General features: G+C 38.5%; 1 protein-coding gene across 1 annotated transcript; it reads left to right on the forward strand.

Annotated features, from left to right (window-relative positions):
* The first annotated feature begins 8,750 nt into the window (after positions 1 to 8,750).
* Positions 8,751 to 23,718, forward strand: LOC115734363 (probable disease resistance protein At4g27220). The gene is given in 6 exon segments (XM_048281341.1): positions 8,751 to 8,875; positions 8,957 to 9,028; positions 11,417 to 11,473; positions 17,780 to 20,685; positions 23,225 to 23,524; positions 23,527 to 23,718. Coding segments are annotated over 3 exon segments (3,147 nt in total). The 5' UTR covers positions 8,751 to 8,875; positions 8,957 to 9,028; positions 11,417 to 11,473; positions 17,780 to 17,882; the 3' UTR covers positions 23,571 to 23,718.
* Positions 23,719 to 26,163: the final 2,445 nt, after the last annotated feature.

The raw sequence follows: 26,163 nt of genomic DNA on the forward strand, positions 1-26,163 counted from the left end.
TCATTCTTATATGGGTGTCACACATCATTGGATAAGTGACAACCGAACCATTAAAAAAAGACTTATTGCATTTCGAGTTTTTGATTAAAAATATTCGACTCATAATATTTATAGAATAATTAGGCAAGTTTTAGAAGAATATAATTTGATAAATAAAGTATTTTCAATTGATTTTGATAATGCCGCCACAAATACCGCTTCCATTCACGAATTAGAAAATATTTGCAAACCCTCTTTTGGCGGACAATTTTTTCACATTAGATGTGTTTGCCATGTTTTAAATTTATATGTACAAGATGATTTACGAACTCTTGACATTTTCTTGGCCCCAATAAAGGGTGCGATTAAATTTTTATGGAGTCGTGCTCATTTTATGAAAGCATGGAGAAAATTTTGTAAACAACATGAGAGAATGGCAAAAATGTTTTCAAAAGATATTCTGACTCGTTGGAATTCTACCTACGAGTTGTTTCGTCAAACTTTTGATTACAAAGATTTATTATGTATGTTTATTTTGTAAAATATTCCCGAAATTACTTTACTTACGCAACATTGGGACGTTTGCAAAATTTTTTTAGATTTTTTGAAATTTTTTAATGATGCTACTAATACTTTATCTGGTATTTATTATCCTACTACGCATTTATTTTTAATAGAGTGTGTTAATATTGATAGTGTTTTTAGTGAATATGAAAAAGACACCGAATTAGATCGGACTATTTTAGTAATGCGAGAAAAATGGTTGCATTATTATTTCCAAATTCCTCTTGTCTATTTAGTTGGTATTGTTTTTTTATCCATGTATTAAATTAGAAGGTTTACTAGATTATTTGAATGTATATTATCATGATTGTTTACATTTGGAAGATTCAATAGATATTTCAAATATACAAGGAGATGTTAAAGAATCTATAATAGTATTATATGGAGAATTTTGTACTAGATATGGTTTAAGTGATTTTGGATCTTTACAATCTATCGCCTCACGTAGCGAAGGTGATAGTTCACTTAGTAGTGGTACAATATGCTCAAGAGTAAGCAAAAAAAAAAAAAAGGGCAACATGTAGTATTTTTGAATTAGGAAGCCCACTTGTTTGACGGAATATATTTTTTAAAAACTTATTTTTCAAGAAAATAACAATATTTTGCAATGTTTGGTTGAAATTTGAAAATGAACTGAAAAACTACTTTTTATCGTTTGAAAATGAAAACCCCGATATTATTTTCATAAAAATACATGCACTATTCATGTAATTTTAGGGATGCCCGGCTGTTGCGGTCTCAATTGTTGGAGTCGGGGTTTCTCTGGCACAGCCACCGAGAACCCAAGCACGAACACCGAAGACCTGGGGTCGGGTATCGGTGACTTGGGCCGGAGAGTTAGGAAAATATTGGATGGATCTTGGTATGAGAGCCGAGTGCTCGGTTGTGGCCGCTCTGGACTCGAGCACGGCACTGGGTCCCGAGCATTACCTCTGTGGACTCGGGCCCGATCTCTGGACCTGGGCACCGGCATCGGGATTTTTTTTGTGACCATATATGATGTGCTTTCCTTCCTTCAGGTACTTGCCCGAGGCCGGCCTCCCTTCCTCAGCATTTGTCCACCGGAGAATGCGAAGCTCTCGAAGAGGCTTGCTCGAAGCACGCCGGCGACTATTGGCACCTCATCAAAGAAATCCCGGCCATCTACATAAACAATGATCTGATGTCATGAAGAATTCTGTCCACGTACTTAATTTGCCATTTTCGGTATGATGTCAACTACTGGCATTGGTAGAAATATGTATTAACTTTACCCATTTATGTTTTCCGCTTGTTTCTATAAAATTGGTCAACAATTTAACAGCTTCGCATAATTTCCACAAACCAACCAAATTTTGCTGAATGTGGGATGACATTTGGGTTGTGCTCTATTAGAATTAGGACTATTCGGGCTTTTTTTCTTTCTTTCTTTTTCTGGAAATTGTGTGTGAACATCATGAAAATGCCGAAATAATCTAGCCCCAAATCCGTCAGTCGGACCTGAGAAAATCAAATGGAGGCAGCCAAATTTGATGCTATTGTTTCAATTGTCTGTCTTAGTTAGATTATAACAAGAATTAGCTCCCGTTGCTGGTTAGCAGGGTCATAACTTTTACATTTCCAAATAAGAGTCTCAAGTATTTTTATTTTATCAAATAAGGACCTGAAGTTGATTATGTTTCAAAGAAGGATCTCGCCGAAGAGCATTTTCGTCTTTTACCGTTTCAGATTTTTTTTCTTCGTTTTCATTTTCTGTTTTCAATTCCTTTTCTTTTTTTCATTTTCTTTCCCCTCCCCCGCCATCGCCGGTCTCGGACGAGGGCCGCCCACGCCGCCATCAAATGTCTATTCAATAGATCGGGACAAGTAAACTCTCGGAGACAACATTGCATATTATACTAAAGTTCAAGAATCATATTGAACAAATTCAAAGTTCAGAGACTACATTACATATGAAGTTAAAGTTCATGGACCATTTATGTCATTTTTCCTAAAAAAAAATAGATTGAAACCAGAAAACCAAACTGACCAAAATTTTCGGCTTGAGTTAGATGGGCTCGATCTTTCGGGCCCCTACTGAACTTTTATTTCGGGCCGATCTGGATTTCGGGCTTTGATATGAGAAGTCCGGACTGGGTCGAAATTTTAGTAATATAATAAAAATTGTTAACATGGTCCAGCTGTAGTATGTTGTGTCCAAGGATAGAAATGCGAGGTCCGTTAAAAGTAAGATGAACAGCGTTTGTGATGGCATTTTCTAGTTTTTTTAGGCCGGTTTAATTCTACTTCAAAAACGTGGATTTTTTACTTAATTTTTATCGGACGTGGAATTTTTAAAAATAAACAAAAGTGCCACGTGGACGTTTATTTTTATTATTCAATTATTATTTAGACTTTTTTTTTTAAAAATTCTCATTTTTCCCCTCTTTTTTTTCTTTGTTTTGTATTCTTTGCTGGTGAGGGCTTGGCAGTATCGCCGACCGCAAGGGAGGTGTCCCGCAAGCCGAGGGCTTGGTGGCCCTCGCCGGATCTAGGCAAGATAGCCTTACCTGCGGCCGCAAAGGCCCTCGCCTAGTCGCCGATGACCCTCACCGTCACAAAAAAATGGAAATGAAAAATAAAAATTAAAAAAATTTCCAAGTCAAATTTTTCGGCATCCACATTGGATTTCAAGAGAAGAAAATCGCCCACTTAAGTGATCGATTGCTCAAATTTGTGACACTTAACCGAGCGAAAAAAAATATTATGGCATTCGGGTGAGCGTCATACGGAAGTTATAATACTTGTGGTATTCTTATCCCACACCACATCAAACAACCTAGCTAGAAAAATTGAAAATATAAAATAGAAGCAAATGTTAAAAAACAAAAATAAAAAAAAAAGTCAAAGGGGATGGCAACGGTGATAGGGGCAGCAGGGGTGGGCACATGGGGGCTGACGAGGGTCGTCCAGATCCTTGCGAAGGCGGCTGGCCCCGCCATGTTACCCTACATGCGAGTTGGTGGGATCTTTGCTAGCCCTCCTCAAATCTAGCCAAGGCCAGGGTGGTGTCATTAGGGGTGAGCGGTGCCCGATCCGATCCGGTTCCCATCAAAATCCGGGAACCGGACCAGTGGTCCCGATTCCCACTTTTCGGAACTGCGGACCGGACCAGCCATCCTCGGAATCGGGAACCGGACCGGACCATCGGTCCGATCCGGTTCCCGGGTTGTTCTAAGGGTTTTCGGTCCGCGGTTCCGAAAAGTGGATGCACATTTCGTAATTCTTCAATCAATCACACACAAGTAAACATACAATCTTCAAGTAAACTCTATTACAAATTTACAAGCTACACGTTCACTGTTTAATGAACTCTATATGCAAACATCCATTGGATGCAAACTAGACATCGATAAACACACTTAATTTCCAGATTCATTGAGAAAAATGATTGATGCAGAGTTCTTATTAGATTTGTTTTTTTTTTTAAAAAAAAAGACCGGTCCTGGCAATCCGGTCCAATCACGGGCCCTGGAACCGAGAACCGGACTGCCCGGTTAACGGTTCCAATTTTAGGAATGGGAACCGGACCGGATCCCCTTAAAACCGAGAACAGGACCATCGGTCCCGGTTCGGGCGGTCTTTTTTGCTCATCCCTAGGTGTCATAATCGCCACCATAGAGCGAGGGCGGGTCAGCCCTCAAGATCTTATCCCCGGTGACTTTTGAAGGCTCAATACTCCATTAGCTCACATGACTATTTTGTAGTCTCGACTTTGCTCCATTGAATCTAAGGATCGTGTGCTTTGCTCCATGAGCCTCTATTCCTACTCTCCCTCTTTCTATCCAAGAGGCCAAGGCAAGGTACTCGCTTGCGGCATAGCTCGACAGCTGATGCCCTCGCCGACACGATTGACGCTCCGCTAGAGTGACCTCTGCAGAAATTGCTCGTGAGAATCGGCCCACCCTCGCTCAACATTGACGAATGACGCCACCATCATGTCGGTGAGGGCAAGCAGATAAGATTCACGGATGTCATACAAGTCGAGATGTTGGGAAATTGGGATAATTACGCAAATAGCCTATAAACTTTGGCTAAATATGCAATGTCATTCCCGAACTTTTAATTTGTTCAATGTAGTCTTAAAACTTTTAACATATGTTGATCTAATCCCTAAAGTATATGAAGGAAATCAATATTTTTTGGTAACTCAAATTAATGAAAGGAAATTAATCCAAGTACAAAATTGAACATGTACCAAAAGTTCAAGGGCATATTGAATAAATTAAAATTTCAAATATGACATTGCACTTTGAACTAAAGGTCAGGGGCAATATCAAATAAATTAAAAGTTGTGGGATGATATGAAATATTGAGCCAAATTTAGGGATCATTTCTATCGATTTCTCCCAAAAAAGTTTAGCTGTAATAAACTAAGAAAAAGACTTACTAGTCCTCGTCGTGTGGAACATGACCTACTGCTTATTTTTAGCGTAAAAATAGTTTGGAATACAGTTGTGCTATAAATGATATTATGTTCCTTTAAATGTTATGAGTGGTTAATTATACTACTTTTGTGTGCAGAAATTTTTTTGCTCTGGCTGCTCTTGAGAGTAATCAGATTTCGTTTTAATAATTTTTGGTTTTTGCGTCAAAATAAGGGGAATCTTTCAACTTTTAGTTTCACTTATCTGTCCAACGTCGAGGAATTGGTTTTTTTTTCTTTTTTTTTTCCTCTTTCTTTGGTCGGAGACGAGTTGGGTTTCACGAGGGAATAAATGGTAAGAACTAAGAACTAAGAAGTAAGAAGTCATGATGGGCTCCAAGGATGCCGTAGAGGTGATGTCACGCCGCCCTGTCCACTAATGATTCCTGTAATTATTTTTATTACCTTTCTTTCTCATTTCAAAAGTCCACATCATATCACGAAAAATAAAATAGCATTAAATAAGAATATAAAGTGCAATCATTTTCTCAATTAAAAATTTAAAGTAAATATTATTTTAAATAAAGGTATAAAGTGGACCTTATTTCAATTAAGGGTCGAAGTGCCATAACAATCTCAAATAACGATATGATTTTCCAACTTCTAAAGGGTATTTTCGTCTTTTATTTTTTTAAATTCTTTTTTTTTCCTTTTTCTATTTTTTCTTTCCTTTCGTCGGTAGCTAGTAGTCGGCCATGGCCACCGGTGATGCCCGGAGAGGGTGGCGCAAGGGTCGCCCTCGCACCCTTGTTGGCCACAAGCGAGGCCCGCTTGGACAGCCGGCCTCGTCTTGCGCATATCTAGAGAGGGCCGGCCTCGCTAGACACAAACGAGGCCGGACTTCGCAGACCCTTGCCCCGGGCCGCTCTCGCCAACCACAAGCGAGGCCGACTCTTGCTAGAACTATGCCAGGGTTGCCTTGTCTAGGTGCAACTATCGAGGGTGCAAGGGCAGCCCTCTCCGGGGATCACCGGTGGCCAACCATCGCCCAAAAGGAAAGAAAATAGAAAAAAAAAGGAAAAAAATCAAATTAGTAAAGGACGAAAATGCCCTTGACTAGCTGAAAAATCAAATCTTATTTGAGATTGTCATGGCTAATTCAAACCATTATTTAAAATAAAGTTCACTTCAAATCTTTATTTGAAAAAATGATAGCACTTGAATCCCTTGTTTGAAAATAATATTCACTTCATGCCTTTAAATAAAAAAACGAGGGTACTTTATGCTCTTATTTTAAAATTTTCCCAAAATATATAAGAAACAGAATACATGATTTGAAGAAAAAGTGACGATCAACTTGTGCATGTAGTTTTTCGCCTTTTATCTACTTTCTTTCCCACTTAATAAGTTTACAACACAATGAAATTTTCAGAATAAAAATCATAACATGGATTGAAAATAAATAAAAACTAAAACAAGTTGAACGTATGATAAACTTGGAGATAGTTCTTCTTCGACAGTTAGAATTCAAAGATGAACTTTATACTTCTTCATGTTTCATATTTCTGTATTCAAAAATTAAAGTTGGCATGAAAAAGAGTCAATATCAAGAGATAGATTTAGAAGAACCGAATAAACAATTATGTTCTACACAGATATCGGTATCAACTTATAACAAACCAAAATGTACAAAAAGAAATCACGGGAAATAAACATGCTTTCACTATGAAAAAAAAAAAGCAAAGATAAATGGTTGATTTTTTTTTTCCACTGTAACAAATGAGATTCGTTGAACATGGAGACAAACTAAAATGTTTCTCATAGGATTTTTATTTATTTATTTGATTAGTGGTCTTTTTACCAATTTTTTTTCTTCAGAATTAAAATCGCTCAAATATTGAAAAAAAAAATGAATAACGATGAGTGACCACTCTTAGAATAGAATGGGAATTCGAGAATAATCATGGGCTAAAACCATAAAAAAAAAAACCCTAAATTGGTATACTGGTGTCACACTTATTCCAAACTAATTTTTGTATCACAAAAATTCCTAAACCGGTACACTCGTGCCATATTTACCCTAAATTAATTTTTGTATCAATAAAAAATATCAAACCTATACATCCACGCCACATTTACCCATAACTGATATACATGTGCCACAGTTACCACAAATTGTGGTAAATTTGAGATTTTGCCTACGATAAATGTGGTATGAGTCTACCGGTTTGGAACGAATGTGGAACGAGTATATCAGTTTGAGATTTTTTATAAAGATCATGTTGGGTAAATGTAGAATAAGTGCACCAGTTAGAAATAAATGTTGCACAAGTGTATCAATTTGGAAGTTTTTATAATAAGAAAATTAATTTGAGTTTTTTTTGTTTGTATTAACCCAATAAATATAAGTGAACGAGGTGAAAGATGATGCTTTTTAAGAAGATCTTCTGCAACTGCAAGTTGCATAGCTGTTCTAGAAAAAGGATACTTTTGAAAAGCAAAATACTATTATGGCACCTATAGACCGAGAGGATGCCACATCTAGCATCAGACGTCGTATCTATCAAAAGAAGAAACGGGGTAAGGAAGGAATTCATAAAACTTCAACCTTAAAGGAGTTGAGGTTAACAGAAGGACTAATTTGAGTCAGGAAAAAAATTACAAGGACAATATTGCACAAATTTAAAAAGTACAAGCACTAACGGTCTCATTATCCCTAAATTTTTCACGCCAGTTTTACTAAGAGAGTTTTCTAGAGGGTTTGTTATACACTTGAGGCGTATTACTTTCTATTTTTTTTTCCACAAACTGGTACACTCGTGCCATATTTATCCTAAATTAATTTTTGTAGAGAAAATATTAAACCGGTACATCCGTGTCACTTTTACCCCCAACCGATATACATGTGCCACAATTACCCCCAAATTCTGACAAATTTGAGATTTTCCTAGGATAAATGTGGTATGAGTCTACTAGTTTGGAATGAATGTGGAGCGGGTGTATTAGTTTGAGATTTTTTATAAATATTATGTTGGGCAAATGTAGAACAGGTGCACCAGTTGGGGATAAATGTTGCACAAGTGTATCAATTTGGAAGTTTTTATGTTACAAAAATTAATTTGAGTTTTTTTTTTTTTTGCATTAACCCAATAAATATAAGTGCAGGAGGTGAAAGGCGATGCATTTTAAGATCTTCTGCAAGTGCAAGTTGCATAGCTGTTCTAGAGGAAGGATACTTTCAAAAAGCAAATACTAGTATGGCATCTATAGACCTAGAGGATGCCTCATCTGGCATCAGATGTCATATCTATCTAAAGAAGAAACAGGGTAAGGAATAAAGCTTCAACCTTAAATGAGTTATGGTTAACCGAAGGACTGATTTGAGTTAGGAAAAAAAAATTACAAGGACGATATTGCACAAATTCGAAAAGCACAATCACTAACGGTCTGATTATTCCAAAAGTTTTCACGCCAGCTTTATTAAGAGAGTTTTCTAGAGGGTTTGTTATACAATTGAGGCGTATCACTTTCTGTTTTTTTTTTTTTTCCACAATAGCGAGGGCAATGACACCTTTAAGGAAAATCTATTCCCTTTTCCCCATGTACCATCTTTTCTCATGTCACATAACTAACAAAGGACGGCATCGTGTAAAAAGTTAATTTCCACTATGGATACCTTGATACTAAGGCAAGTATTGATTCCTTCATAAAACAAGAAAACACGAAGACTTGTTTTAGGTTTCATACCCCGGAATTGGTTCAATTCTATCCTAAAATCATGCTTACCTCTAATCTTGGACAAGAGGTGAGGGTTAAAGAGGTAAATTGCCTCGTTAAAGATTGCTTATAAATTAAGCACATGGGCTTCATCCTTTCGGAGTAGGACAAGAGAAAAACTAAAGCTTGTTTGAGTGCAAGGGCTTGTTCTTGAAGAGGAGAAACGCATCGGTAAGAACACCACGTCATTCACGAGAAATCGTAGAGACGCTCGTTCTTTTTCCTGAGATAATTTTCTTCTGATAACTCCAGGTTGAGGCGTAATGGTAGTCCTCTGACTGTGCTGCCTTTCGGGACTCGGACACAACTTGATTCTGCTCTAAGGTAAGTCTTTCTCTGCGTTGCTCCTCCAGAAAAGCCCGACCTTCATCCTTTGAAGCATGCAAATATTGCATGTGATATTCACAGACGACTTTTTCTACATTATCATCACATATATTTCTTATTTTTCATTAAAAACACTTGTAAATGATTTTCTTAACACCCTTTAAAAACTTGTTTAAAATGACTTAGACACAGTGAAGAACGGACTTCCATCAACAAGTGTCCATGACGTTGAGATAAAGACTGCTAGCAAGTGACCTTCTCTCACGAGCAAACTCGAATAAAATCGTATGAAGAATGCTTGTAGAAATGGGGGAACAAGATGAAAATAAAATACTTATCTTCTCCATAAAAAAGATCATAGTATGCATCGTTGAGCTATTGGGGAACAAGATTAAAATAAAATACTTATCTTCTCCATAAACAAGATCACAGTATGCATCGTTGAGCTAAATGCGGCAACAAATAAGGCGCGATCAAAGTGAGCACCAGCTCGACCCAAAAAAAAAGGAAGTGAACACCAGCATTACAGCAAAGACATCTCAAAATGACACACAACTAAAAATTGATGCCAAGTTCTTATGTTTTTATGTTGGCCCACTTTTGTTTGTGTTTATTTGTCGTCGGTTCGTATTGGATGGTCTTGAACCATGTAATTATTGTAATATGCACTTAGACTGTATTACATATTTTTTTTGTTTATGCATTTGCTGACGTCAGCGTAGTCTGTGCGTGTGAATTGTGTTTCCATAGTACAAACCCTCCGGATTTTGGATGGAGTACACGTTTGCCCCTAAATGTTCAATTATTACACATCACCTTTCCCATAGTTTCATTTTTTTTTCATAGCCAATAACTCTTTGGTATATTTTCTGCTAGTATATTCAGTACATAACTTCCAAGGGGTAAATGTGTATTTTCATGTCTTTTTTTAATAGAAATCTTTCTTTTAGCTTTGGTTTCTGTGAAAATTGAAAGGAAAAAAGAGAGAGTAAATGAAGTAGAATAGATTAACTTACAGATTAGTATCAAAAAATAAATACCAATAATATTAATTAAAGACAAGAAATTGAGAAAAATCGATAAGATCGTAATCTAAGTTGAAATTTTTAATTTTTTTTATTCATCAGTTTTTTGCATTAATAAACCAATTAAAAATACAAAATGAGTTTCCAATTTTTTTTATTTGACCTTATGTAGGACTTTTTTCTTTATACTTGATTGTATCTCATTTTCTTTATAAGTTGAGGACATCATATCCTTTAATAATATTTTTAAATATCTTTGCTAATTTTTTTACATTAACTAACCCATTGAATATACTTAATGAGTCATTAATGTTTATTAGTTGACCTTTTTGTTATGGGTTAAACCACGAAAAATCCCAAACGGGTACATATGTGATAAATTTACCTCAAAGTAATTTTTTTACCACCAAAAACTAGTAGACATATGATAAATTTAGCCTCCATTAGTTTTCATTAAATTTTACCGTCAAATTTATGAATTAGATTACACGTGCCAATTGACGAGTGCACTAATTTGGGGTTTTTACTCTCCGTTTGTAACATATATTAGTTTGGGATAAATTTTTCACATGTGTTCCAGTTTGGGATTTTTCGTGATATTAAACCTTTTGTTATTGAGGACTTTTTTCTTCTTATTTAATTTGTATTTATTCCTTTAAAAAATATCTTATTTAGTTCTATTAAAGAGGCTATATTCACCCAATTTTTTTAAAAAAATACTGTCTAAATTATTATTGTTATCTATTATTTGCATTTTTTTAATTTAGTTTTCCTCCATTTTCTACATTTTTAGTTATTACAGCAAGTAAGGGTAAAAGAGATTTCCTTCAAATTATGAGATGAAAGATATATTTTTACCTTTAAAAATCACGTGTTCTGCACACACTAACGGATATTATGACGGAAAGTTAACGGTTGTAAGCCCATGGGGTATTGTGTAACAGTTGAAAGTTCGGGATTAAAATATGTACAGCCCTCAAAGTTCAGGTTGGTGTTATGTGATTTCTCTCTTGTTACAAACTAGTATATCTTGCTTACCAACTACTAGAAAGAAAGTTCTTTTTAATGAATCGAAACCGTTTGGGACTCTTCTTTTTAAATGGAAAACTTGCTCATTTGTGAGCAAATTTACCTTGCTCCCGTGAACTAGGGCAAGGGGGGTCCTAGAAATTTTTGTTTTGCTTTTCTTATATGGGGAATTTATCATAATTCGGCCTAACTTGGTCGAATTGCATTTTCAACTTAGCTAGGTCGAGAGACTACCTTTTTTATAAATTTTTTTTATAATTTTCAATAAACGGCTTTGGGATGGCCATATCGAATCCTCATTTTACAACTTTTTGCTCAATTTTTTCAGCAGATTTTTCAACGATAGACGAGTTAACGTCGTTTCCTTGACCGCTAGATAATTAATATGGTATGTTTCTCTTTTGAGAAAAATTATTTCCCATCCTATCAAAAAATTAGTGCTGTCGACGGTGTGTTTCTTTCGTGGAAAAGTAACGCTTTGAAAATAATTTCAAATTTTGATTTTTATATTGTTTAGAAAAACTAGGCAATGAAAAAAAATTCACTATCGACAATACTTTATGTCCCAGTGTTTTCGTTAACGATGAAAAAATTTTGTTGATTAATATTTCTAAGTGATGTAAACAATCATTTTTTTTAAAAAAATCCAAACAATTCCTTTTTCGCGAAAAAACACACCCGAGTCAAGTGGGACTTGCTTCCAAGCATCAGACCGAGCCACTACGTGTCAATTCACTCACTTCAAAATATTAATCATTATCTGACTCCGGGAGATAATGTAGAGAAGTAAGAGATAATAAAAGTGAGAACTTAAATAGATAGAACCCTCGTCACCCGTAGAGATCCACTTCAGGGATAAGAGCAAAATAAGAACAATTCCTTATTCTCAAGCCAATAAGCAATAATTTATGAATCAATCAAGTCTGAATTTTTATTCACCTTAGCATCTTTATATAGATAAGCATGGTACAATTCTCCAAGCATGAGTGACTCTTCATAAGAAAGAGACTAAACATGTAAAGACATATGAACTAGAAAAGTAATAAAGTCCTAGAAACTAGAAAATGTACTAAATACATAATGACTTGAACCTTGACTTTTCGATAACCACAACATATTTAAGACTCTTAACAATTTGGACTCAAATTCGTTCATTTCCTTGGACATTTCAATGGTCATCTTGAAAGATCAACAATCATTAAAGTAATTCATCCAAAATCGGCATCTAGAAGGCCGATCGGCAACCATGAAATCGGTAACGCTTTCATGCACGAAATTGGTAACTCTTTCTTGCATGAATTTATTGACTGTCGTGGATGGTGCGGCATCATGATTATCCGTTTCTTCTAGGGGCTAACCCATTTTGCTTAATGAAAGCATTTTGACTTCCCGTATGGTAATTTTGTCGAATATCTAAATTCGATCCTATCAATGATGCAAGAAAGTAATGGAAATTCGCACAACACAAGAATTTACGTGGTTCGGCAGCGGAGATGTTCCGCCTACCTACGTCCACGGGGAGATGAGATCTGTTTCACTAATAACGTAGAAAAGTGTACAACCGCTCTTTCTCACACCCTCTCTATATAATAGAGATTTGTTTCACCCTAAATATCTATAGCGAAACCCTACATGGCACAAATTACAAAATTGCCCACATAGCCTAAAATATTTAATTTTCCCATAGAACTCCTTCTATAACTGAACATAAAACGCCACAGCGGGACCCCCGTGCTGTCTAGTTGCAGGGGGTCTTTCGGAACCGCCTCATAATCTCTTGGATAACGTAATACAAGACATCAACCTCAACAATCTCCACCTTGGCTTGAATTCCGTAAAGCCACCCGTGAAAGAATATGAAATATAGATGTCTTCATCCCCGTACCTCCATAAGAGGTATACTCCCGCACTCATTGAGTGCGTCCCTCACCTTCAACAGCGAGTTATATTAATTGAGCCCAAACAGGACCCAAACTTCTCAATAGTGACTGGCTTGGTAAAACAATTTGCAGGATTGTTATTCGTGTGAATCTTCCTCAAGTGAATGCTGCCATCCGACACAAGCTCCCCGATTTTGTGAAACCTCACATCTATATGCTTTGTTCTTGCATGAAACACTTGATTCTTGGCAAGATGTATGGCACTCTGACCGTCACAATGTAACACCGCACCCGCTTGCTCTAAACCCAACTCACGAACCAACCCGGGCCAACCGTAGCCCTTCCTTAGCAGCCTTCAGAATCGCCATGTACTCTGCCTCCGTAGTAGACAATGCAATTGTGGATTGGAGTATCGCCCTCCATGAGATAGGTCCACCAGCTAATGTAAAGACATATCCCGTAGTAGACCTCCTCCCGTCTAGATCACCAGCAAAATCTGAATCAACATATTCCGCTAGCTCCTTCGAACCTCCGTCGCTACCGAACATAATACCCAAATCTGCAGTCCCGCTTAGATATCTAAAGATCCACTTGATTGCATTCCAATGCTCCTTCCCCGGATTACTCATGTATCTGCTAACAACACCGATCGCATGAGATAAATCCGGCCTGCTACACACCATAGCATACATGAGACTCCCAACTGCGCTAGCATAGGAAACTCGAGACATCTCCTCAATCTCCTCATGTTTTGTGGGGCATTGTTGTTCGGATAACCTGAAGTGGCTAGCTAATGGTGTCCTCACTGGTTTAGCCTTATTCATGTTGAAACGCTCAAGCACCTTTTCAACATACCTCTTTTGAGATACCCAGAGTTTACCCGCACTTCTATCTCTATGAATTTCCATACCAAGGATCCTCTTAGCAGCACCAAGATCCTTCATCTCAAACTCATTATTCAACAATGACTTTAAAGAGACAATATCATGCATATCCTTAGCAGCAATGAGCATGTCATCAACATAAAGCATCAAAAGAATAATCGAATTATCATCCGACACTTTAAAATAAATACAGCAATCATACTCACTTCTCGAATAACCAATTTTCACCATAAAAGAGTCAAAACGCTTGTACCACTGTCTCGGATATTGCTTAAGGCCATAAAGTGACTTCTTAAGCGGACAAACGTGATCTTCCTTTCCCGGCACTTTGAACCCGTCAGGTTGCTCCATGAAAATCTGTTCCTCTAAGTCTCCGTGAAGAAACGCCGTCTTCACATCAAGTTGCTCCAACTCAAAATCAAACATGGCTACCAGGGCAAGTAGAACCCGAATGGAAGTGTGCTTTACTACTAGAGAGAATATTTCATTATAATCCACCCATTCCTTCTGTGCATACCCTTTAGCTACAAGTCTTGCCTTGTACCTTACCCTCATTCTCGTACACTTTGCCTCTTTCTTGTGAAAGATTCATTTACACCCAATGATCTTTCGCCCTTTAAGTTTCTCCATAATCTTCCAAGTCCTGTTTTTCTGTAAGGATTCCATTTCTTCCATCATAGCCGACATCCATTTATCACTATCAGCATCGGATAACGCATCCCGATAAGAAGATGGATCGCCTGTACCTACTGTGAGGGCATAAGCAACCATATCCTCAAACCCATATCTCGCAGGTGCTTTGTGAGTACGTTTTCCTCTACCTTCTGCGATGGTGTAGGTATCTTCTACCGTCTCCCGTGATTCCGGTGAGTTACTAGATGATTCCCTTCCTTCCGCTATTTCTGGTTCACCCGACTCCACCCGCACAGTAGATCCTTCTTCACTTCTGCCATCCGCATGTGAACTGTTACTTGCCTTCATCATGTCAGATTCATTAAAGACAACGTCCCCGCTAACCACGGTCTTCCGTGTATTTGGATCCCATAGCTTGAATCCTTTTACACCTTTCTCATAGCCAAGAAAGATGCACCGCTTAGACTTTGAATCTAACTTGGAACGATGTCCACTTTGTACATGAACATAGGTTGGACAACCAAATACTCTTAAACCAGGAATAGTCAATCGGGATTACTGTCCATACCTCCTCGGGAACTCTGCATTCAATGGATGTAGATGGAGACCCGTTAACGAGATAGCATGCCATAGTAATCGCTTCTGCCCAGAAAATTTTACTCAGCCCCGCATTCAGCCTCATACTCCGAGCCCTTTCCAAAAGTGTCCTGTTCATCCTCTCGCCTACACCGTTTTGCTGTGGTGTATCTGATGTTGTGAAGTGACATGTGATCCCTTCAGCTCTACATAGTTCTAGGAATGGTGTGTACCTGTATTCCCCTCCGTTGTCCGTTCTCAAGCACTTTAGCTTCTTTCCCGTCTCGCCTTTCTACTTCAGCCTTCCACTCTTTGAATTTGGAGAAGACTTCGTTTTTTTGCTTCATGAAGTAGACCTAGACTTTCCTTGAGTAATCGTCAATGAAGGTCACAAAATATTCGGCTCCACCTTTTGATTTGATCGGTGCGGGACCCCATACATCGCTGTGTACATAATCAAGAACATCCTTGCTCGTATGCTTTGCAGTTCTGAAACTAACCCCGCTCTGTTTCCCGAAAACGCAGTATTTGCAGAAGTTCAATTTGCAGCTTTTGACACCTTTTAACAGCTTCCTTTTATGAAACTCCATCATACCCCTTTCACCCATATGCCCTAACCGCATATGCCACGGATGAGTGTCATCTGTATCGGACTCTGCAGCTGTAGTCACGTATGCTCCACCTGTCATCGTACTCCCTATGAGCCTGTATAAACTTCCAGTCAACTCTCCTTTCATGACAACCATAGCTCCCTTGATAACTTTGAGAACTCCACCTGCCGCCGCGTACTTGCAGCCATTCACATCAAGCGCACCCAAAGATATCAAATTTTTCTTTAGATCTGGAACGTGCCTTACATCCACCAAAGTTCTGACTATACCATCAAACATTTTGATTTTAATAGTCCCTATTCCAATGGTTTTGCAAATCGCATCATTCCCCATTAGAACAGATCCGCCACTATATGACCGGTATGAATCAAACCAATCCATATTCGGGCACATGTGATAAGAGCATCCGGAATCTAAAATCCATGAATCAACGAACCGATTCTTACCTGATGATATAGAGAGAACATCTCCATCATCGCCGTTTGAGCTATCAGCCACACTTGCTTGATCAGAAGTTTTCTCGTGCTTCTTCAAGTCTTCCTTTCTCTTATAACAGTTTCTTTTCAGATGGCCTTCCTTTTTGCAATAATAACAAGTGAATTTCGTTTTACCCCCTCTTGATTTCGATCGACCCTTATTCCCGGATCCCCGCTGGATTGTTCTCCCCCATTCCTGCTCCTTGACTTTTCCGATGAGACCCTCACCCCGTGCCGTAGCACCGTTAACCCTCTTTCTCGTATCATTAGATAATAGGGCAGCAGTAACCTCATCCGTCTCAAGCGTCTCTTTTCCATACAAGAGTGTCGTCACCAGATGATCATAAGATGCCGGTAGCGACGATAGCGATAATAGGGCTTTGTCTTCATCTTCCATTGAAACCTCCAGACTTGCAAGTTTACTCGTAATCCGATTGAACGTGTTAATGTGTTCTAATAGATCCGAGCCTTCCTCCATCTGTAGAGAGTATAACCGTTTTTTTCGAAAAAGTTTGTTCGTTAGGGACTTGGTCATGTAGATGCTCTCAAGTTTCGCCCCACACTGCGGAGCCGAATTGAGATCCACTACATACCGGGTAACCTCATCGGATAGGTTCAATCGAATGGCGCTTACCGCCTTTTCCTCCATCTCCGCCCAACCTTCATCACTCGTTTCTGGTTTCTTCCCTTTCCCCAGAAGCACTTTCGACAGGCCCCGCCGAATCAGAAGATCCATCATTCTTCGTCACCTGAGAGTGAAGTTGTTCTTTCCATTAAACCTCTCGATGTCGTACTTGACACTCGAACCCTTTCCCGCCATCTTGATAGCTTGCCGAACCCGGCTCTGATACCAATTGTCGAATATCTAAATTCGATCCTATCAATGATGCAAGAAAGTAATGGAAATTCGCACAACACAAGAATTTACGTGGTTCGGCAGCGAAGATGTTTCGCCTACCTACGTCCACGGGGAGATGAGATCTGTTTCACTAATAACGTAGAAAAGTGTACAGCCGCTCTTTCTCACACCCTCTTTATATAATAGAGACCTGTTTCGCCCTAAATATCTATAGCGAAACCCTACATGGCACAAATTACAAAATTGCCCACATAGCCTAAAATATTTAATTTTCCCATAGAAATCCTTCTATAATCGAACATAAAACGCCACAGCGGGACCCCCGTGCTGTCCGGTCGCAGGGGGCCTTTCGGAACCACCTCATAATCTCTTGGATAACAGAATACAAGACATCAACCTCAACAAATTTAATAATCAAACCATTTTAGCTCATGCAAAAGTTCCAATCAAATTACTCGTACACATGATTTTCAAATGGGACAAGAACTACATAATTCTATGGAAATATTAAAGTGCTTGGCCGGCTTAGACCACCAAAAAGATTTTCACATTAACTTATAGCTTTTCAAAGTCATGGGCCGCATAAAAAACCTATTTCACAAAATACACAATTAACTTCACGTACGCTTTCACACACTCGCTCATTGCCCCTACGCGTCTCAGAGCCCGTGACTCATGGTATAAGCTTGTTTTTCTGTCTCTATTCTCGTTGTTTTATCACTTTACTCTTCTTTTCTTTTCATACATCGAGGGATTAACTCTGTTCTTCATTCAGTTTCCTCGGCAACCATTTGTTTAAGCAAACACAAAGAGGAGACAACTGCAAGAGGAACAAAAGAGGTGGGGAAAAGGAATTTCTAGGGTTTAAAGAATAAATTATGGCTGAGGCATGTGTTGCCCCCCTTGCAAAAAATCTTGCATCGAAACTCGGTGGGTACCTATTTGCTTTGATCGGACGTCAATTTAGGTACGTGCTGTGCTACAAGAGCTACGTCGAAGATCTCAAAAATAGAGTCCAGGAGCTGGAGACTGTGAGGGAAAGAGTGCAACGCTTGGTCGATGAAGCTGTGTATGACGGAAAACCTATACACACAGATATTAAGGATTGGCTGGAGAGTGCAGAGACTACGGCCAAGGAAGCAGAAAGCCTGTTGAAACATGGCGAAACTGCAAAAATTGCTTGCTTCGGCGGTTGGCTTCCCAACCCCGTGGTGCGCCATCCAATCAGCAGGAAGGCGAAGGAAATGATCCAACCCATTCAGAGACTCCAAGAGAAAAGCCGAAATAGTAACTTCCAGAAGGTCTACTATGAGAATACTCCGATAGGAATTGTTACTGATACCACTTCCGTTGCAATATCTGTTGACAGCAAAGAAGATGTCCTGGAGTCAAGGGCTTCAACCATAGAGGATTTAATGAAGGCTATGGCAGATGACAAGGTCTGTGTAGTTGGGGTGCATGGACCAGGTGGGGTTGGCAAGTCCAAGCTTTTGGAGGACGTTGAAAGGCGAGTTCATGAAGAGAAGTTGTTTGATGTGGTTGCCAAAGCGAATATCTCACGCAACCCCGATCTAAAAACAATCCAGGGAGAAATCGCTTATGCGTTGGGACTGAAAATAATGAACGAGGAAACTGCTCGTGGTAGAGCTGATCTTTTGTGCAGGAGGTTAGTGAGTGGTCCTAAGAAGAACGTCCTCATAATTTTAGATAACTTGTGGAAGAAGCTAGAGTTAAAGGAAGTGGGAATCCCTTGCGGAGATGATAATAAAGCAAGAGGTTGCAAGCTGTTGCTAACGTCCAGATACCGAGATGTTTTGCTGACCGACATGGGCTCTGACCGAGAATTCGGACTCCGTAAGCTAAAGCATGGAGAAGCACGAAGACTTTTTGAAAGGACAGCTGGAGATAGAGTTAACGATCCTGACTTGAAACCCTTGGTAGATGGAGTGGTCAAGAATTGTGGAGGCTTGCCACTTTTGATCATTTCCCTGGCAAAAAGGTTGAAGCACGGAGATTTGGCTGCATGGAGGAGTGCTTTGACCAATATAGAAGGGTTAGACGTAAAATCCTTGGTGGAACTAAATTACAATGATTTAAAAGATGAGAGGATCAAATCATTGTTCTTGCTTTGCGCCCTAGACTCAGCGAGAATCTCCACAAGGTACACCTTTGTCTACTGCATTGGTTTGGGTTTGTTTAAGAAATTTAGCCAGACCATCGAAAACGCCAGAGATAGATTCATCATGGATCTACAAAGCCTGCAGGACTCTTCTTTGGTACTGGATAGTGAGAACACCGAACGGTTTAGAATGCATGACATATTTCTTGATGTGGCCATCTCTATTGCTTCCACGGAATGGAACGCCCTGGTTGGGAGGACTGATTACGGGTTTAAAGAATGGTCAGAGGATGAGCTCAGAAAATGCAACGCGATATCCTTCCCTCATGTTGGCATTGATTATCTTCCCAAGAAATTGGACTGCCCAAACTTGAAGATTCTTCTGGTACTACAAAGCAACTACTTGTCTCTCGAAATTCCCGGGTCATTTTTTGAATCTATGGAGAAGCTCCAAGTCCTGGACATTAGTGGATGTTCTTTCACCTCTCTACCTTCATCAGTTGAGGTCCTTGAAAACCTCAAGTCGCTCTGTCTTGAGTACTGCTATTTGGAGGATCTGAGTATCCTTGGAAAGCTTAAAGGGTTGCAGTTCCTAAGTTTCTATAGATCTGCACTCGCTCGGCTGCCCAAAGAAATAGGTGAACTAAAAGAATTGAGATTTTTGGACTTGAGGGGGTGCACCAAGCTCAAAGTTATTGAACCCGGCGTGCTTGCGAGCTTGGTTAATTTAGAAGAACTGTATATTGAAGACAGTTTTGACCAATGGGAGGCCGAGGATGAAGCACCGCGAAGCAACGCCAGCCTAGCTGAGTTGAAGCACATGAAAAAGTTGAGCACTTTGTACATTGCCATTCCCCATTCTGCCAATGTCTCAAGAGACCTGCAATTTTGGAAGCTGAACAAATATAAAATCCAAATTGGGGACGTTTGGGATTGGTCGGGTGAATACAAAGAATCCAGAACTTTAAAGCTCAAGCTGGATTCAGGTAGTCTTCTTCTTGAAGAGTGGATGCAGAGATGTTTGCAGATAACGCAAGATCTCCACTTGGATGGAATGCAAGATGGCAACGATAGCATTCACAATTTGTGCGTCGAAGGTTTTCAGGAATTAAAGCATCTTCATGTGCAAAACAGCCCCTCACTACAGTACGTTGTTCACTCCACGAAGAATGTCCCGCGCACTGCATTTTCTAGATTGGAATCATTGTTTCTCAAGAATCTGAGCAACTTGGAGAACATTTGTCGCGGATGTCTTGCCCCAGAATCCCTTAGCAAATTAAAAATTGTGAAAGTGGACAATTGCGGTGAAATCAAACATTTGTTTCCTCTGTCCCTGATGAGAATATTCTTGCAGCTAGAAGAGATTGAAATAAGCAGATGCCAATTGATACAACAAATTGTTGCAAATGCTGAGGCAAATGAAGATGGAGATGAAATAGATGATGATCCCAAAGTGAAGTCATGCAATTTACGTAGGCTGACGTTGCAAAACTTGCCGGAGATGATGAACGTCTGGAAAATCGTGGATCATTCGGTCGTATTCTTCAACGGACAACTGATAAATTTCATAATTTCTGAAAAGGTCATATTTTCCTCCATTATTAATTTAATTCGCAAGGATTATATAAATATTTGATTTGTAAACACATTGAATTACTGACATTAGAATTATCTCAATTTATTTTTGATATGGCAACTAAATAACGTGATAACGTGTTACTTTTTCCATTTTGAAGTAAATGAAATTTCTCTCATGGATTTTACATGTAGGAGTCTAATAGCATGTAGAAAATTGAATAAATAATTTTTTCTTGAGGTTTTATATCCCAAAATAATTAAGACAAATAATAAAATTCGATTTTCAAAATGGAATTGCTATGTGATATGTGACTGGATAAATGTTTTTACGCATTAGTTAATTACATCTCTCTTTCTTTGTGTTATGTTATTAGCATAGTTAAAGAAGCACCATGCCAACTATACATTTTTCAAATAATAAACAATATAAGTATTGCCTAATGGTAGAATCTCAACCGTAAATCTACATATCGTCACCATGTGTTTTGTATAGCACTCATTGATTGAAAAGTCATGTGATAAAAAATAACCGACAACCCTGTCAAATTATCAGCGTAGCAGCTCCCAATGATATATGATGCACATACATTTTCGGATATATCCATAATTTGAAAAAAGTTTATAACCCACATAATTTGTATGACCTTTGCTTAATAACTAATTCGCATATGCAGAATTCTATTGTATTTTACTAAAGGAAAACAAAAAAGAACTAATTTTTTTTTTAATTGGTGAATTTAGCTTTAGTGACTGTGTGTAAAAAAAACATCCAGATCGTTGTACCCAACATTGAACAAAAATGATCTTTTCTATTATATAAGTTAATTTTTTTAAATTCTTGTCTTAAGTACATCGATCTTAGAGTAATTGAAGCTACTATGTCACTTATCTTTTCCAATAATTGTAAAAAGTTATGGTAGATGAATTGACCTCTGTGGAAATATGGTTCCACAAAAAGTTCAATTATGTAGACTTTTTATACATGTTACATGTTAATTGATGGACCTATCTGGTGACCCCGAAATGAAAAACCAAATATAATATTTGATAGGCCAATTTGTGTTTGTTACCTTTGGTACATTAATGAGATGTTCGTGGGATAATCAAGTTTTTTTGTTCTAATTCATATACTGTGAACCTTCTATGGTGATCAAATCTACCACAAAACTTCATTCTAACCACGTTTATATTATTACTAGTAGAATTTATGTTCACCTTAAATGTTTTTTTTTTTGTAATAAAATATTGATGTCCATGTGGTTTTGTTGTGGCCAATTCATGGATCTTATGGCCAACAAAATCCTCTGAATAGTTTTAGTATTTCTCTCATAATTTTATCATAACTGTTTAGTTTCTACCAGAAATCGATTTTTGGAATACTTTGGGAAAAAAATGCCACACTCAAATTACACCTTTGAATCAATTAAAAGTATAGTTTTTATCTGTTTGTCAATTTAGCTCATAACTATTTGGTAGAAAATAATTGAGACTGTTTTTTTCCGCTGTCTTTTGAGATGTTATCTAGGACCACAGTGATTGACTGAAAGAATTAACTGACCCTATGCCTAGCAGAAAGCACAAAATGTGAGGGTAAATTCACAACCACACTAATTCAGGGACTATAAATTATAATAGAAATGGACTAGGCGCGACAACTAAGAGAGGGTGAATTGGTTGCTCTAGGAAACTTGAATACGTTTTTGTGAATAATTGACGGACGATATGTAGATGGTGCACTGATACTGTAAAAACATGAACACTTATATAGAATGACAATCTTCTATCAAACAGAAACTGAAAGAGTCTAAGGAACAAAAGAAATACAAATTTGATTTATAGTGGTTCGGCCTTCAACCAGCTCTAACAGCCTTAACAAGGATGGAATCCACTATGTAATTCTTGAGATGTTACATCCTTGTACAGAATGTGTTGCTTTTGCTTTTGCACGAAGCTCCTAAAGTTGTATCTACAAATTTCAGCAACCCTCACAAACACTCTATCACTCTTCTATAGAGTATAGAGATACAGTTACAAATGATCCTATTTTGCACAAAGGAAAGCAAAGAATTTAATGCAACAGAGAGAGAGAGTTTTTGGTGAACTTCTTCCACTTCCACCAACCAATTTGATCTGTTTTTAAAGACTTTCCATCTTAAAAATATCCATAAGAAGATTCAACCAATCAAATAGTCGGTGGTTTGACATTCCATCAGAGCTTATTTCCTTTATTATTTTTTCATACGCGATGGGTGTACATAACTTCTAGTTACAAGCACTGTCATGAGATTATGCATGGTTATTCACTGCTCACAGGCTAAAAGAAAATCAATGCATATGCCATCGTAACATTATTCTCCTGGCTTTGTAAGGTTTCACTGCCTTGGTTGGAGTCCTTGACACTGTCTGAACTTCCCAAATTGAAAGAGATATGGAACTCTCAATTTCCCTCGGATGCCACCAACCTAAAGTTTCTGAAAGTAGGTGATTGCAATTTCCTCTTGAGCATCATCCCATCAAATTTACTAACAAAGCTACAAAATTTGGAAGCCATGACCGTTGAAAGATGTCAGTTAATACGAGAAGTATTCGACCTTGAAGGAGTGACCGCCGATGGGGATGTCGAGATCCTACCGCGATTGACCAAATTAACCTTAAGTGATTTACCGAGTTTGGGACGCATATGGAACAAGAATCCAAGAAGAGCGTTGTGTTTCCGAAACTTAAGGGCATTGAAAGTGCAAAACTGTGAGAATATGAGGTTTCTTTTTTCTTCTTCCATGGCTAAAGAACTCAAGCAAATCGAAGAAATAGAAATAGCGAGTTGTCAATCGATGGAGGAAATCATGGATGTGCAAGAAGAAGAAACTAAGGACACTGCAACCAAGGACACTTTAAAGTTCCCTTTGTTAACCTCTTTGTCTCTCGAGGAATTGCCAAATCTCATAACATTCTCTTCTGGAAAGTATCGTATTCACTGTCCCTCCTTGACAAGACTAAAGATATCCGGATGCCCCAAAATGATGACATTCTCTTCATTCGAAGGAAAGCAACAATCGATAACAACTTATGCAGGTTTACAGCAAGAGTTTGATCGTGTCGCCTTTGGCTCATCCTTGCCTGCCTTCTTCAATCAAAATGTACGTAATATTTTGGAATTTTCCATGTTATGCTTATTATAGAAATTATTCTCGATAGCTGCAGTCATATCGTCAATGAAACAATTGAAAACTATATTTGTTGGCATGTCCTGTAAAGCCTCTTGCTACTCCATCCATACGTTGTTCTTGTATGACAATGGTATAATCTTGGGTCATCAACTTCATTCTTGAGAATACATTAACATATTAGAGCATTGAAATCAGGACTATTAGGAATTCATGGTCCAGAAGCTAACATATGGTACTTTCATACAGGTTATCTTTCCAAGATTGGAGGAGTTGACGCTCTTGTCGTTGTGCGAGTTGAGAAGGATATGGCACAATGAACTCCCTAAAGAATCATTCTGCAGACTAGCATCCATCATTGTCAGAGATTGTGAAAATCTGTCTCATATTTTTCCATCAAATTTAATAGAGAGGTTTCGGAGCGTGAAAATGATTGAGGTGGTCAAGTGTACCTCTTTGGAAGCATTAATGGAACATGTTACTGTCGGTACTAAGGAAAGGCAACAACATCCGATCCTCTTAGACTTAAAAGAAGTGAAGTTGTGGCACCTCCCGAGGCTGAATGCAATTGTGAGTAGCGGCACCAAAGTAACGCTTGGTCTTCCTAGCTCGACTAATGCTAGCTTGCATTGTTGCCCCGCTTTGAGATATCTCTTCACAAATGGCACAGCCAGGACTCTTGATAAACTTGAGATGCTAGATGTTTCTGGTTGCAATAACATGCAGGAAGTAGTTGCCGTGGAAGAAGGTGAAGAGCGAAAGTTGAAGATAGTGAAGTTCCCTCATTTACGTACACTGAAGCTTTGTTCCCTTAAGAGCTTGATTGCTTTCAGCTCGGGAAGTAGTGTATATGAGTTTCCCTCCCTAAGAAATCTCTCAATTCTAGAGTGCAACGAACTCAAGGCATTCGTGCCGAGGCTGCGCACGCCAAGTGTGGAGATGACAAATGAGGGACTTGCCGGTTTTGATGAAGCTTCATCTTCTTTGTTTGACGACAAGGTTTTCCTCTTTCCTTTATCTCAGCGGGATCGCTGCTCACGATTAGTTTTTTCTTTTTGATACTCCGGACTCGTAAGCAACTTTGCTTCTATGCCATTCGTTGTGACTTTAGTCAGGTGATGTTTCTACAGGTCATATTCCCCAAATTAGAAGAGCTACGTCTAACAGGAATTCGATCGAGAGAACTTTGGAAGAATGCGATTCCCGATGAGTCCATTTGCCGCCTAAAGTTCCTCGAGGTGAAGCAGTGTCACAACCTATTGAATGTTATTCCTTCATTCATGTGGAAGAGGCTACTTTACTCTATGGAGTCCTTGACAGTGGAGTCGTGCAATTCGATAGAATGCATATATTCACTAGAGGGCCTCGGTGTCATGGAGAAGGAAGCTGCAAGAAGCAGTCGATTGAGGGAGTTATCTTTATTTGATCTCCCGAATTTGACTTACATTCGGAAGAATGAGGATTTGCTGAATCTTTGCTTTCCCAACCTGACTTCTGTAAGAGTTGAAAAGTGCCCGCATCTGAGAAATTCTTTTACAATGTCCATGGCAAAAAGCCTGGGATAACTCAAATTTCTTGGGCTAGGTGGTCATGGAGAGATGTGCATTGTTGCCAAGAACATGAGAAACTCGAAGGAAAGCAGCCAAGGAATTGTAATTTCTCAAAGTTACTCTGTATCTTCATAACATGCTAAACTTCAGAATTTCTTGCCATGGGAAGTATATTTCATGGTGTCCCTCTTTGAAAGAGTTTACTGTTGAAGATTGTAAAGTAGTGGGGGTGATTGCAAGAGATGCCAGTCATAGAAATCTGACTGGGCAACTGCTTTTGCTGGTCAAAAGGTTTGCCCTCGTTCTTTCTGTTGGCATATCTAGTTTCTTGTCCCTGAAGGTTTGAGCTAGAAAATGCAAGGGTCAGTGGGGTGACTTCTACTAACTTATTATTTTCTCTTTCAAATGTTTGACTTTTTTTTATTTTAGAAGAAACATCTCAAAGCTACTTTTTGTAATATTAGCATCTTCTGGTATTTGCTCTCTCTCTCTCTCTCTCTCTCTCTCTCTCTCTCTCTCTCTCTCTCTCTCTCTCTCTCTTATATATGATAGGAAATGCCACAACTACGTTCCATCCACTTGAAATTAAAGTGGGCAATGCAAAGACTCAAGTGCCGAATCGGAACTGGCTTCAAGACTACACAATACGAAAAACAGTTTTAGGACTTAAACGAGCCGAGCAGGTACAAAACGAGCCGAGCCGGTACAAGTTTTAGGACTCCTTCTATCATTATCCCTAGGATCAATT

This window comes from Rhodamnia argentea, chromosome 6 (genome assembly GCF_020921035.1).
Source record: "Rhodamnia argentea isolate NSW1041297 chromosome 6, ASM2092103v1, whole genome shotgun sequence".
Classification (NCBI taxonomy): domain Eukaryota; kingdom Viridiplantae; phylum Streptophyta; class Magnoliopsida; order Myrtales; family Myrtaceae; genus Rhodamnia; species Rhodamnia argentea.